Source organism: Artibeus jamaicensis, unplaced genomic scaffold (genome assembly GCF_021234435.1).
Source record: "Artibeus jamaicensis isolate MK-2021 breed Jamaican fruit bat unplaced genomic scaffold, CSHL_Jam_final contig_233, whole genome shotgun sequence".
In the NCBI taxonomy this organism is placed as follows: domain Eukaryota; kingdom Metazoa; phylum Chordata; class Mammalia; order Chiroptera; family Phyllostomidae; genus Artibeus; species Artibeus jamaicensis.
The window spans coordinates 50,062,805-50,077,053 of record NW_026521486.1 but is presented as its reverse complement, the minus strand read 5'-3'; the positions used below and the strand labels follow the sequence as shown (position 1 = coordinate 50,077,053).

The 14,249-nt window shown below is 44.9% G+C and overlaps 1 protein-coding gene and 1 long non-coding RNA gene across 3 annotated transcripts in view; one reads left to right on the top strand and one right to left on the bottom strand.

Moving 5' to 3' along the window:
• Positions 1-4,358, bottom strand: part of LOC119043266 (uncharacterized) — a 38,747-nt gene extending 34,389 nt beyond the window's left edge. For both annotated transcript variants that reach the window (XR_008391026.1, XR_005081382.2), the window contains exon 1: positions 3,944-4,358. This is a non-coding gene — a long non-coding RNA (uncharacterized LOC119043266). The remainder of the gene's footprint in view (positions 1-3,943) is intronic.
• An 8-nt stretch (positions 4,359-4,366) lies between these two features.
• Positions 4,367-14,249, top strand: part of BIN2 (bridging integrator 2) — a 30,181-nt gene continuing 20,298 nt past the window's right edge. The window contains exons 1-2 of the mRNA XM_037137109.2: positions 4,367-4,526; positions 11,232-11,312. Coding sequence (XP_036993004.2) covers positions 4,446-4,526; positions 11,232-11,312 — 162 coding nt within the window. The 5' untranslated portion in view covers positions 4,367-4,445. The remainder of the gene's footprint in view (positions 4,527-11,231; positions 11,313-14,249) is intronic.

The following is a 14,249-nucleotide window of genomic DNA, read 5'->3' as shown; positions in this document are numbered from 1 at the left end:
AGGAGTCAATAATATGGGACTTCACGTGAGCCACAGCCATAGTTGCATCTGCAAGCACCAGCAGCATTTGGGAGGTCAAGGTAATGCTGGTGGCTTGCATTATCACAGGATCAACTTTGATAACTATCACCCAGGTTACTTTGGGAAAGTTGGTATGAGGCATGACCACTTAAAGAGGAACGAGAGCTTCTGCCCAACTGTCAACCTTGATACACTGTGGACCTTGGTCAGTGAGCAGACACAGGTAAATGCTGCCAAAAACAAGACCGGAGCTGCTCCCGTCATTGATGTGGTGCAATCGGGCCAAGTTCTGGGGAAGGGAAAGCTCCCAAAGCGGCCTGTCATCACAATGGCCAAATTCTTCAGCAAAAGGGTTGAGGAGAAGATTAAGGGTATTGGTGGTCTTGTGTCCTGGTAGCTTGAAGCCTCACAGAGGAAAGTTCATGAAATGCTCACAAGTATTTTTTGGGGGGAAATATATATTCTTTCAAAAAATAAAAGTGCAGCCATTGTTAATATAACAACAACAGTTTGTGCAACATCAGTGTAAGCTGGCAGCCAAGGAGAGTGGACTAGAATGCACATGCATGAACAATGACAACTTCACCTTCACTGTACTAGTCAGTGGGGGTGGTAGAAGCTGGTGAGTAAGCATGTGTACTGTGTGGCCATTGCATTCAAAATGACTGATAAGAGCAACAAATCTGTATCAAATTTTGCATTAAGTTTGAACATTCCTCTGTGGAAACTATTCAGATGGTCCAGAAGACCACAGCTATGGGCAACTGATTAGCAGCTTCATCACAACAACATGCTCACTCATGCCTCACGTCCCACAGAGAGTTTTTCAGCAAAATATCAAGTACCCAGGTGACTCAGACCCACTACGGCCTAGATTTGATGCTCTGCAACTTCTGGCTTTTCCCAAAACTAAAATCACCTTTGAAAGGGAAGAGATCTCAGACCATTGATGAGATTCAGAAAAATATGATGGGGCAGCTGATGGCAACTACATGAACTATGTGAGGCTCAGGGTGCCTACTTTGAAAGGAACTGAAGTGTCATTGTCCTGTGTACAATGTCTTCTGTCTCTTCTTCAATAAATGTCTCTCTTTTTCATAGTACATGGCTAGATACCTTCTGGACAGACCTCATATATCCTTAAATAAGTATGAGTCAGCACTTCAAGGCTGGGACTAACATAGGCAGCCTAATTCAGGGTTCTATAAACCACAGAGAACTGGGAAGCAGATAATTTGCCTCATCCTGGCCAGGGCTCAGTCCGTTAGTGTGTTCTATGATAGAGTGAAGAGGAAACAGAGGAGAAGCCTAAGAGGATGAGAAGCAACTTTCTTCTTTTTTTTTTAGTTAGTTTTAAATTTTTATTGGTTGATATAGGCTGCCACACTTTCTTCCCACCTCATGCTGCCATTCTTGAATTTAGTTTGCAAAGAAAAGCAGAAAGCAAAAATTTTATTTAACAAAATTTAAACAATTAGAGGGAAATGCTTATGGTTAGAAACTAAAACATCTCCCGGAGATTACTTTCCTTTGTGCATCATATTTTAAAATATAAGTTTGTTTTCCATTTAGAAACTGTGAAAAACACCTATTTAAAATGTCTTTGGCAGGATGCTCCATTTTGCAATGTATGCTCTTCTGGGCTACTGACGTTGCGAGGTGTCCCACATTCTCATTTCCTGCGTCGATGACGCCTGGCAGAGCCTTCCATTATGCAGCTTCCTGACATCTTGTCAAGAATCAGGAAAGGGGCAAGAATTCTTGCCCAATTAATTTCTACAACGCAGCCATTTAACACTATCTCATCCAAAATGATGTATATTCTATCCAAATTAAACATCACATATAATTCACTCACCCAGCTGAAGTACTGAACTACAACTTCTACAAATTATTGGACAAATTCATAAAATGCCATCTCATTCTTAGTGTCATTAACTTCAACCACAATGAAGAAAGCTGCACACTGCCGGTGTATCAGCTTAAAATTCTTATATTCAATGAAAGAGTACTCCGTGGCTCAGGGTGGCATTGGTCCTGGCCACAGTTCTTCCTAGAATCTTTCTCCCGCTTCCCACAGAAGCTTGTTCCCCAAACCCTCCTAGATGCATGGTGTGGACTTCCTTGGGACAGCTGTTTTGAGAAGCAACTCTCCCCAGCAGTCACTGAGGACAGAATAAGAGGGACCAGGGTAGTTAACATTACAGCAGGGGAAACCTGCTAAGACAGGTCCTGGAGTCTGGAGGCTGCTGTGTCAGCAGAGGCCTCTGGAACAGTGTATACATTACCAGAATGCGGGCTGGAATCAGGAAGCTTATATTCCCAGTCTCAGTTTCACAAATGAGGAATGGGAAACCTTGAGCCAGCCGCCAGCCAGTTCTGTGACTCAATTTCCCTATCTAGTTAACTTCTAGATTATTTGTGCTCTAATAGTACATGATTTGGTGACCATCAATCTCAGTTCCAAAGAGATTAGCACTGCAGAGAGTTTCTTAGGAGGCAGTGGCTGGACTGCATTGCTGAAGATGCTGTGGATTCCTGAGAGTGACACGGATATTGGCCTCCTTCTGTCAATGACACACCTGTTAACACCACCATCTTTTCTCAGTTGTCCCCAAGTACCACCACTCTCTGGACCTCTCCCCACTTCTCTTTATCCAACATCAAGTCCTTCCATTTTCTTCATTCTGCCCTTCTAGACCAACTCACAACTAACATTCCAAATAAACCTACTGACCTATTACATGAAAAAGTGTACCTATCTGTATAAGTGAGTAACATATATAACATTAACATTATAATCATCTGATTACCAACCTTTCTCTACCTCTCTGAGAATAGAGATTATTTATTTATTTATTTATTTATTTAAATCCTCACCTAAGGAAATGTTTATTGATTTTAAAGTGAGAAGAAGGGGCAGAGAGGGAGAGAGAGAAAGGAGAGAGACAGACAGACAGACAACCACACCAGTGTGGAAGAGAAATACTGATTCAGTCGCTTCTCTATACACATGCCCCAACCAGAGATGGAACCAGAAACCTGGGCATTTGCCCTGACCAGAATGGAAACTGCAACACTTTGGTGTGCGGATGAAGGGCCAATGAACTGAGCCACCTGACCAGGGCAGAGGTCACATGTTTTTAATTCATCTTTGGCTTCCCAGCACTCTGCGGTGCCCGTCACACAACTGATCTTGAGTGTAGCACATCCACCTGGGGGAATGACGTGGAAAACAACAGTGGACGACGGCCTCTAATTCCGTCCCAGGTGTCCAGCTTCCTTCTCCACTCCTTAGGAAGTACATTTTGACCCTCTTCCCTTCCTTAAGGGAATTTCATCTGCACTGTAACATCCTTAAGTAAATAGTTCCTCCAGACCTAGTGTCCTAATTTCCAGCTATTTGCTTAAACAGGTCAAAGAGTAACTTCCTGTTAGAGACCTTCCACCTAGAGAAGCAACAGTTGTGACAGCAGCAGTCCCGCCCCAGCTTTGCAATCTGTGTCTGTCTTCACCTTCTGCCTCTTTCTAGTACATGGTGCTCGTTTATCAAGCTGGAATGATTTGCTCTCCCTCCCCAGCACCCGCTTCCATACTCTCCTCCTACGACTTTTTTCAACAAGACCCTCTGCTTTCCCAAGGACCCCCATTTCTATCTACACCTCAGTTGTTCTTGCCTTTCAAATTCAAGTGTGGACTCTAACCCTACCAGTTCTAGGCTTAGAGCCAACCTCTCTGATAGGGGCTTTCCATCTTTAAAAACTAACCTAAAGAAGTATACTTTATTTGGCAACCCAGTGTACATACCCATATAAGTGGAACGTGTTTTCCCATACAGTAAGTACTCCTGCTGAGTGAAAAGCACAGTATTTTCTACCCCATCCGTAGTTATTTTCGAGCATGGATCATTCTAGATAATTACCTTTCGGGAATGAATGAGTACTGGCCCACATTTGAAAACTCTGTTCATGGGGCTGCTGGTCCTCCTGTACGTCAGGGCTGGACAACTTTAAGGTTGGTGTTGAGTGCGGGCTGCCTGCGGGCGGGACCAAGTTTCCAGCCTCCTCTGCACAGCCCGGCCTCTGCCCTGAGGGCCACGGCCAGCGCTGGACCACGGTGGGCCTCGGGGAGGGCTTCAGGGGTCAGTGCTGGCTGGGCTGGAGTGGGCCCAAGCGAACCTCACAGTGGGCCTGCTCACGGTGGCCGCTGTATGGGGCCTGGGCTCGCTGCTGGGTGGTCCCGAGGCAGCCACGGGCTACGTGTCCTGTCGTGCAGGGGCAGCTGCGGAGGGGAAGTCGGGGCCCCGCCCACCAGGGCCGGAAGCGAGGCATGCTGGGAACTGCACTTCCTCCTCAGCGGCCTCCAGAAAACCACAGGGCTCCTGCCCAGGCCGCCAGGGCCGGCGCCCCCAGGGGACCCACAGGATGGCAGAGGGCAAGGCTGGCGGTGCTGCCGGCGTCTTTGCCAAGCAGATGCAGAAGAAGTTCAGCAGGGCCCAGGAGAAGGTCAGTGGGGGCCTCCATTCCGGCGGAGGCTGGAGGTGACGAGAGGGGTGTACAGGGTGCCGAGGGGTCCTGGTCTGGGCTGAAGAGGAGGGTGTCCGGCTTCCCCCGGGAAACGGGAGTGGAGACAGGTCCATGAAAACAAGCAGACTTGAGAGAGAGAGAGAGAGAGAAAGAGGGAGAACATCACCCAGTCTTGGGCGAGGATGAGGGACGCTGCGGAGACCCCAGTCTCTCTCAGGAGCCTTAACGCTCTGCCTGGCCCAGGAAAAGATGAAGGGAAGGAACTAACATTGGCGACTGCTGTGTAGCAGTTTTTGTCCTAGCAACCCAGCAAGGATGGTATTTTGCAGATGATGACAATGAGGCTTCAAAGGAGGTAATTCCCCCCAAAGTCATGAGACAAAGACGACCAGCTGTGCTGCCTGCGAGTGTTGCTGGTTGACGTGGACTGGGAGGCCAAGGGCTGGAGTCCTCCGTACGACTCCGTTCCCAAGCCTGCCTGGCCTCCAGGTGTTGTTTAAGCTGACGTAAGAGTAGCCCTTATCTGCTTCCTGTACTCTGCCTCTGGCGTTGGAGAGGACCATCCCAAGGTGATGAAGGTGCTTCTCAGTTTAAATTGTGCCCTTGATTAGTTAATGGTGCTCCTGTTGCAGCGCTAGCACTTAGGCAGGCTGTCCTTCTGTAACTTGCCTACCTATGTAAATTATGTGCACACTGCGCTACACAGTTCGTGGCATTCTTGTTTCCACCTACCCAGAGTGTTTTCTTTGCTTCTAACGTCAGCTTCTGCCCTCCCCCTGTTAACACTCAGGTAGATGAGATGGTATGGGAAGACGAAAACCAGAAGAAAAGGGTGAGGGAAAGATAAGAAGGCCCTGGCATAGAACTGTGGTTTTTCTAAGGATTCATGGTCTTAGAAGCATTTGGATGAATATCACATGCTTAAGAATTGAAATATTTGTGTCATCTTCTGAAAAGCAGAGCACTGGCTTGGTCCTGGAAGGATTAAAGGCAACCAGCTCTCCCAAGTGGGATTATCAACAGAGAATTGATGGAATGTAGATATAGTCCTTATCTTTAAAGAGGTTCATAATAGAAGGGGGGGCGGGGAAATGGAAGCCGAGTGCTGTGAAAGAGCAGAGGAAAAGGGAAAGATTTCGTGTGGTTAGCCTTTGTTACTTCACCTTACCCTAACTTCAACTTGATCGTGGTTTCAAAAGGCTGTCTTGTTACGGATCTGATGCATGCATAGAGGTCAGAGTCTCCGTGAAGGTCTAGTAAGAAGCAGTGTGGAGAAACCAGAGGTACTGGACAACAGGGGAAGGCCAGCTACACCATGGGTTGGGAAAACAAAAAGAAAACCCAAAGGACAAAAACTTATGGAGAATAATTATTTTTTAAAAACACAGAAATTGATTTTACCTCACTCTTTCACCTTCTGTCCTCATCCAGCCTATCATTAATGCTATGCCCTTGTTCTGTGATTTCTCTCCTTTTTTAAGCATGGATTCCTAAGCCTTAGGTAAATAAAGTCCCTACTCTGGGCTTCAAATTCTGCATTTGTAAAATGAGAGAGTTGGTGTTCAGCAATTTGGAAACTCAAAATGGTAAAGACACCCAAGTGAAAAGGGGAGAAGACTCACTAAACCAGAGTCAAATACTTTCCAAAGGGAAAACCAGCTGCCTGGGTACACCCTGTTTTTCCAGGTCTGAACCTTGAAACAGCAGAGTGAAGAACAAACTCAAATCTGCCCTGAGGATCCCCAGATTGCTGCAGAAAACCAGAAGATACTCTGAACCCAGACTTAGGCACAGTGGCAGGCAGAAGTTGAGCTAGCACCCTAAACGCAGCAGACGCCGCATGCATGGAGGGGGAATGGCCTGGAATGTGGGGAGGAGCTCAGTTCAGCCTGCCAGAGTCTTTGCATCTTGGGAAGTTATTTTTATTTTTTTACTGTTGAATGAGAAGTTATTGAAGGCAGGGTAAAGATGGCAAAAGTTACAGTCAAAAGAAAGGACTCCCTGGCAAACTTTGCATTTTTTCTGTAAGCAGTTGGCTATAATATTCTGAACAGTATGTAATAACTAACATGTCAAATAGTCAAATGTGTCACATATCAAGCGCCCACTTCAGAAAGGCATGATCTTTCCCTTTATGGAGCCAACATACTCATGATATGTTCTCACTTCATCTTTTCAACCCTTAAGCATGTTATTAGCATCCCAATTTTAGAAATGAGGAAATAAGGCTCAAAAGAGATTGGCATGTGGCAGAATTATCACTGGAGCCCAGGTGTGTTGCCTCTTTGGATGCCAGACTCGGGCTGTTCTGTTTAAGGAGCCCCAGTCTGATATCTGTGCCCGCCCACTTCCTGCTGACCTCTTCTCAGGAGCAAAGCTGGGCATGGAAACACCTTTTGCTCAGGCACCTGCGGCTTAAAAGCTAGGAGTGGAAGGTCTGGTGACTGTTAAACACAGCGGAGGTGAAGCGTTCTTGTTTTATTTCCCAGTTCCCACCCAGACTCTACATGAGACAATTCAAACTGGCTTTACAGTGTTTTTTTACAATTTGACACATCTTCACATTTTCACCAACTGTTTGTGTTATGTCCAGGGCGGACCTTTCAGATTTCTGATTCCCCAAGAAAGAGCATTTTTACCACTCCTTTGTTGGTCTTTTCCTGTGTTGACTTTTACTCAACTTGTGTCCCAGACAATTCAGTCAACAATATTTAGAGAAAAACTCCTGTCCTGGATACCCAGCTGGACCCAGGAGAGAATTTAGAGAGGAGTTAGAGGCATTCTTGCCTGCTAGAAGCTTCCGATCTAGTTTAAAACAAACAAACCAAAAAAAGTCACCCAGACCCCATATGGTTCAGTTGGGTGGGTGTTGTCTCACCAAGCAAAAGTTCAGTTCCTGGTTGGGACACATGCCTGAGTCGTGGGTTTGATTCCCCATCCAGGCACATGTCCGGGTCGCCCCCTGTCAATGTGCATACGAGAGGTGAGGGGAGGCCTCTCTGTGCTTCTGTCTCACATCTCATAGATGTTCCCCTCTCTCTCTCCCCTCCCCATCTCTAAAAATAAATAAATAAAGTCCTTAAAAAACAATAAAAAGGTAAAATAAGTGACCTGAGAGAACTGCGCTGCCATGGGAATGCCAAGGACAGAAAAGTTGAGAATGGAGGGAGGTTTTGTCGTGGAGGCCGTAGCAGTTCCTCAGGCAAGGTGTGAGGGAGCGTTCCAGCCAGCAGGAGCAAGGCAAGGCATCTGGAAATCCCTTCAGGCAAGGAGTGGTGGGAGAAAAGACTGGCAAGTGTATTAGGGCCTTATTAAGGAGAGTTTACTTCAGCATATATCCTGAATGCAAGGGTTCCTTACGTAACTATAGTATCACTATTGCACCTAAGAAAAAAATTTTAATAAAATTTCATAATATCTAATGTACAGGACCTATTCAAATTACCCCAATTGAGAGAATTAACTAAGATATAATAAATGATTATGGGAAAGAGTCATGGTGAGGAACTATATCCACCAAACATGTCTGCAGTGAATTTTTTTTTAAGTTCTACCCTCCCACCTCAACCTACACAGAAGTGAAAATAAATCAGTGAATACTGGAATATTCTGTACCCATTTCACTAAGTGTTAACACTTTGCCACATTTACTTTGTCTCTTGTCCCTGCTCTTTCTTCCTGAATATCTATATTCTAACTTTCAAGGCACTAAACTAGACAAATTTGGGCAGAATTCTCAGTGCAGGACTTTGGGGATTGACACTAGGTGGGCCTTTGATAGAAAGTGATCCAAAGGTAGAATTTATTCATTTTTTTCAACACACATCTGTGGAGCATCTGTACCTCCTCTCCCCTCTGGGAACCCTAGTTAAGAAAGAACATTTACAGCCTAGTGTATGTGCCGTGACGCCTGGCCCTGTTGCTTATGGCAACAAGAAACTTTGGGCCCAGGGCGCTCGCTATGTTTTCAGGATGATGATACTCATCTTCAGTTTCAGAATTGAAGGTGGTTGTGTTTCCTCAGCACACACACTCCCATGCCTTCCAGCCCTTTTTTGCCTTGAGCCTTGTGAGCATTGGGAGTACAGGTCCACTCTGGGGTATGCCACACCGACTCTAGCCTCACTTGACTCCTTATTCTTCCAGCCGCTGCACCTAAGAAGAACCACTCCCCACGCAAAGGAAGGGAGGGTTGGCAGGAAGGAAGTAAGGGCTGAGTTAACCACTAAACAAGGTGGTTTTGCAACTTTCTTGGTAGAAAATAGTGCTTCGTTGGGGGGAGAAGGTGGAGCCAAGGAAGCTGGTGGACTTTGCACAGCCAGGGCTGGGTTGTAAATAAAGTGAAGTTAGACGTAGACAAACACATGCGCTTAAACTGAAAAGGAGACAAAGACAGGTATGCATGGGGCAAGGAGTGGAACTAGACAGTAATAGTGAATTTGTGTTGAGTACTCACCTTAGGGCAGCACTGTTGAAGCAATTTATATGTATAATATCATTTAATTTTACCAACAACCCCAGGAGATACTAGTATCTTAATGGAGGAAAGGGAGTTTGGTAAACTGAGGCTCAAGAGTTGAAGTGATTTGCCTAAAGGCTTATAGCCAGTAAGCGGAAAGGCCAAGATGGGAGCATGCTTATATCTGTCTGTCCGACTCCTGAGTCCTTGACACTAACATTGTGGAGAGAGCTCCAGAAGTGAGAGACACTAGCCCAGGCCTGAGAACGGAGTCTTTCTCACTCTCAGGACTCAGGCAGTCTTTCATGTGATTCAGAGCCCAGTCACCCTCTCTAGCTTCTGTACACACATTCCCTGTAACACACCGTAAACCAGCCATGCTGAACCAACTTATGAAGCTTCTATAAATTTGCATACTCCTGGCCTGGCTGGTGTAGCTCAGTGGATTGAGCATCAGCCTACAAACCAAAGGGTCGCCATTTCGATTCCCAGTCAGGGCACATGCCTGGGTTATGGGCCAGGACCCAGTGGGGGCACACGAGAGGCAACCACACATTGATGTTTCTCTCCCCCTATTTCTCTCTCCCTTCCCTGCTCTCTAAAAGTAAATAATTTTTTTAAAAGTTTGCATACTCCTGTGGCTTTGCTGATGTTGTCTTTTCCTAGAAGCTTCTTTCCACCCTCACCCTTCATACTCTATTCTAATTTAGCCAAATCTTAATTCCAGGCCCAGCTCATTGTTCCTCTCCTGTATCAGTCTTACTCTCCTTCCTGTTATAAGTATTAAGTATCCATTTGTTGGATACTGAGAAATTTAGATGAAGAAGGCAAGTACTCAATCCTTAAGGAGCTTACAATATAGAAGGAGACATAGATAGGAGACAAATACAAATAATAAAACAATATCAGAAATGCATGTAAGGTACAGAAGTTGTAAGTACTTAGAAGAAACTGATTAACTTGATTAATAAGGTAAAGTAGATGTGATTAAGTGTCACAAAGGATATAGGTTATGAATTGGGTTTTTTTTAGATAGTGGCCTGACAGCCAAGGTGGGGAAGAGCATTCCAGAAAGAGGAAAGAGCATCTACGACAAGCAAGAACTATGGTTTACTCAGGAAATGAAAAAGTGGGGAGGGAAGAGACCTACAAGAAGGAAGAACTGTGAGAGCTGAGGCTAAATGAGTAGTCAAATCATTGAGACCGGTATGCATGCTAAAGCTGGAACTATAATTTACAGGCACATAGTGGGTTTTGAGTAAAAATGTGTTGAGAAGGTAAATGGAGACTCGTTAGAAGGTTTTAAGCAGCAGCACGGTAGGCCTATTGGTAGCAGACCAGTTGGGAAATGGTCAGGGCCTGGGCTGAAGCTGTGGCAGTGAAACTAGAAAGCATGGGGTGGTTTTCGGAGATGGACCTGGTCAGGGGTTCAGTGAAGGAGGTGGGCAAGGTGGAGCTGAGGGCAGGCAACTCCTGAGATTCCAACGTGAACACGGTGGGTGGGGGGTGCCTCCTCCCAAAGTGGGTTGCAGACAGAAGAGGCAGGACTTTCGTATTTGTTAGTGAGTGTCCCCTATGAGAACAAGTACTGTGCCTTTTTCATTTCCACGTCCTTCCCGTTGGCACTGAGACCAGTATAACAGTTACCTCTCGGGTTCCCAGTGGAGAGGAGACAGGCATGGATAGCATTAATTTTTAGCTGAATTTTAAATGCATTTTATTAGGGCTTCTTAAAATTTTCCACAAGGGCCCTCATAAGAGACGAGTCTCCAGCCCGCCCCTCTAACCTCGTCTATCTAGAGGAACCTGTGGCTATGTGAAAAATTCTTAAGGCTCATGTTGTATCTTTAAAAGCCACGAACATTTTACATTCTTCCTTTTAATTCTTATTTTAATATAGTACTTCCCATCTCTCCCCACAGAAAACACTCTAAATATCAATGTCATTCCAGGAACATATACCTTATTTATTCTAGGCTTTATATATGGCTTCTAGCATACTGCTGCATATCCCCATGAGTATGCAATTTTAAAAGAGCCACAAAACACGATTGTTTATTCAGCGGTGCGCTATATATATAATTCTGTTGGGCTGATTATTCAGTACAGTGGCCCTTTAGTTGCATCTGAAACTCTGAGAGAGAAGCCAGGGTCATATGAAGCCAACAGATAAGAGAGGCTTGACCATATATAACCTATGGACCTTTCTGACTTTATCTCCCCAGGTACTGCAGAAGTTGGGGAAAACTGTGGAAACCAAAGATGAACGGTTTGAACAAAGTGCCAACAACTTTTACTATCAGCAGGTAATCTGGAGGGTGGGGAAGGGAAGCTTGGAGGAAGAAAGAAGACACGAGTGCTGAGGGGCAGAGGAACAGCACGTTCTTCAAACCAGCAAGTGTCCCCACTAAGCCGCCTTCCCCCAAGGGTAAGGGCCGTGGCGTGCCCTGCTGCTAGTCCTCCGGTCCAGAGAAACTTAGCTCTCCTGATCCTGCTGTCCCCGGGTTCTAGGGGCACGCCGACGAGGGTTCCCTCAGGGTACAGTGGCATCATCAGGTCCTTAGACAGAATCAAAATGAGCCCCTGTCACCTTATTTACTTCCCAGGGTTCCCCTCTCTTTCCCTAGGGCTTTTGTCTCAGTAGCCCCATGTTTTCCGTGTGGCCTCTTGGTCCACTACATCTACATACCCCACCTAAGCCTTTTATTCAAAAGTAGTATCTCCGTCTTTTCACTGGTCATTCTCACCACCACCTCCTACTCTTTCTGTGCCTTCTGTCTTCACTGGGAGTTATGGTGATTTTATGTAGAAAACCTACATTAAGAAGTGGGTGACAGAAGTTTGACTTCCATGGGGTATTTGAATTTCCACCTCCGTGTGCCAGGCATCGTGCCCGGTGCTTTACACACATCTCGTTCAGTTCCTACAACAACAGCCTTGGGGATTGTGATCCCTCTTGATGGAAGAAGGGAGTTGTTAACTTAAATGAGTATGTAGTTACATTGCAGTCAGGACACTGACTACTCACGGGTGAAATTTCACAGGTCAGGGGCACAGTCCCCCACGGCACTGCCGTACTTCAGACACGAGCACAGACTCCAGAGTTCCCAGGCCCCCTGCATTTCTGACCAACTGGCTATAAATTTGGGGGTAGCTACTAGCTGCTCAGCTTGCACAGTTTGCTAAAATGACTCCCAGAACTCAGGAAAGGGCCCCAGTTACTACTGCAGTTTCATTATAAAGGATACAAATCAAGACCAGATAAATGAAGACCTACACGGTAAGGGCTGGGAGGGTCCCAGAGACATGTGTCCACAGGACATGTCATAAGACATGTCACCCTCCCAGCACACTGATCTAACCAACCTGCCGAGAAAGCTCACCCCAGCTCCAGGTGTCTAGAGTTTTTACTGTGACTTCACTGCAGAGTGAATCGTTGGCCAAGGGTTTGAACTCAACCTCTAGTTGCCCTCCTGTCCCCTGGAGGCCGGGCTGATCCCACCTGCCTCAGAGCCCTAACCCGCTAACCCCACGGGGGTTATAAAAAATATTTCATTATCAATCTCTAAAGATAAAGACTTTTAAAATATAATCACAAAACCATTATTGCACCTAAATATATTTTTCAGTAAAGCACTTCTCATAACAAATCAGAAAGTACATCAAGAAAAAATTTAATTTAAAAATAATGATTTTATACCCTTCCATGCCACAACCACTGTTTTATATCTTATTTTGTTGTATATGTACGTGATCTCTAAATATATGCACTATGAATAAACAAGGTTTACAGAAGTGAAACCCCACTCATATGGCTTTATAACTTGCCTTTTTCAGAATAACGCAAATATCTTTTCAGATATCTCATGATAACTATCCCATTAAAACGTGTTTTAGTGATATCTAGAAACATTAGCAATAATTTCTTTTTTAATTTTATGTATTTATTTTTAAGAGAGAGGGGAGGGAAGAGAGGGAGAAAGAGAGGGAGAGAAACATCAATGTGTGGTTGCCTCTCATGTGCCCCCCAACTGGGGACCTGGGCCACAACCCAAGCATGTGCCCTGACTGGGGATCGAACCAGGAACCTTTTAGTTCACAGGCCGTGCTCAGTACACTGAGCTACACTAGGTGGGGCAGCAATAATTTCTTAATATTATAAAATATCCAGTCAATGTTCACATTCTCTTAATTGTGTTATTTTTTATAGTTTATTTGTCAGTAACTAGCTAGCATATTTAAATGTCTTAGAGTTAAGGTTAAATCTTTTAATCTACAGATTTCTAATTCTTTTTTTTTTGGTAGTTTATTTGTTGATACTAGGTTATTTACCTACAATTTCATGCAGTCTAAATTTAGCTGATTGAATCTGTGGTATAATTTAACATGTTCCCTGTCTCTTGACTTGTCTGAAAATTCATAGTTAGATTTAGGGCCTTGATGAGATTCAGATTTTTTATTTCGTTTCTTTTGGTGGCAAGAATACTTATTATTGCCCTGGCTGGTGTAGCTCAATGGATTGAGCACGGGCCTGCAAACCAGACAATTGAGGTTCGATTCCCAGTCAGGGCACATGCCTGGGTTGCAGACCATTTCCCTGCAGGCCAATTCCCAGCAGGGGACTTATGAAAGGCAACCATACATTGATGTTTCTCTCCCTCTCTCCTTCCCTTCCCCTCTAAAGATAAATAAATAAAATCTTTAAAAAAAAAAAAAAAGAATACTTATTATTGCCCTGGCTGGTGTGGCTCAGTGGATTGAGTGCCGGCCTGCAAACCAAAGGGTTGCCAATTCAATTCCCAGTCAGGCATGCGAGAGACAACCATACCTTGAGGTTTCTCTTTTCTCCTTCCCTTCTCCTCTCTCTAAAAATAAAAAATATATATTTTTTAAAAGAATACTTATTATTATAGGTATTCTGTTCTTTCATTGGAGGTACATAATGCCTGGTTGTCTCCTTTTTTGTGTGATATTAACAGTCATAAGTGATCATTAACTAGGGAATCTGTGTTTTACATTAAGCTTTGTAGGTAATTATGATGTAGCAGCTAGTCTGAGAACAGCATTTGGCAACCGATCTAGTCTAACTTCTTTGAGGGGAAATAGGATCTGATTGGGAGGGAACAATTTCATCAAGGTAACGCAGCAGAAGAGTTGCCGAGCTAGAATTCAGACTTGAACCCTGTGCTTTTCTCCCTGTACCTCAAGAGAAGGCCCCCCCTGGGCCTCTTCTCCGCTCCAGT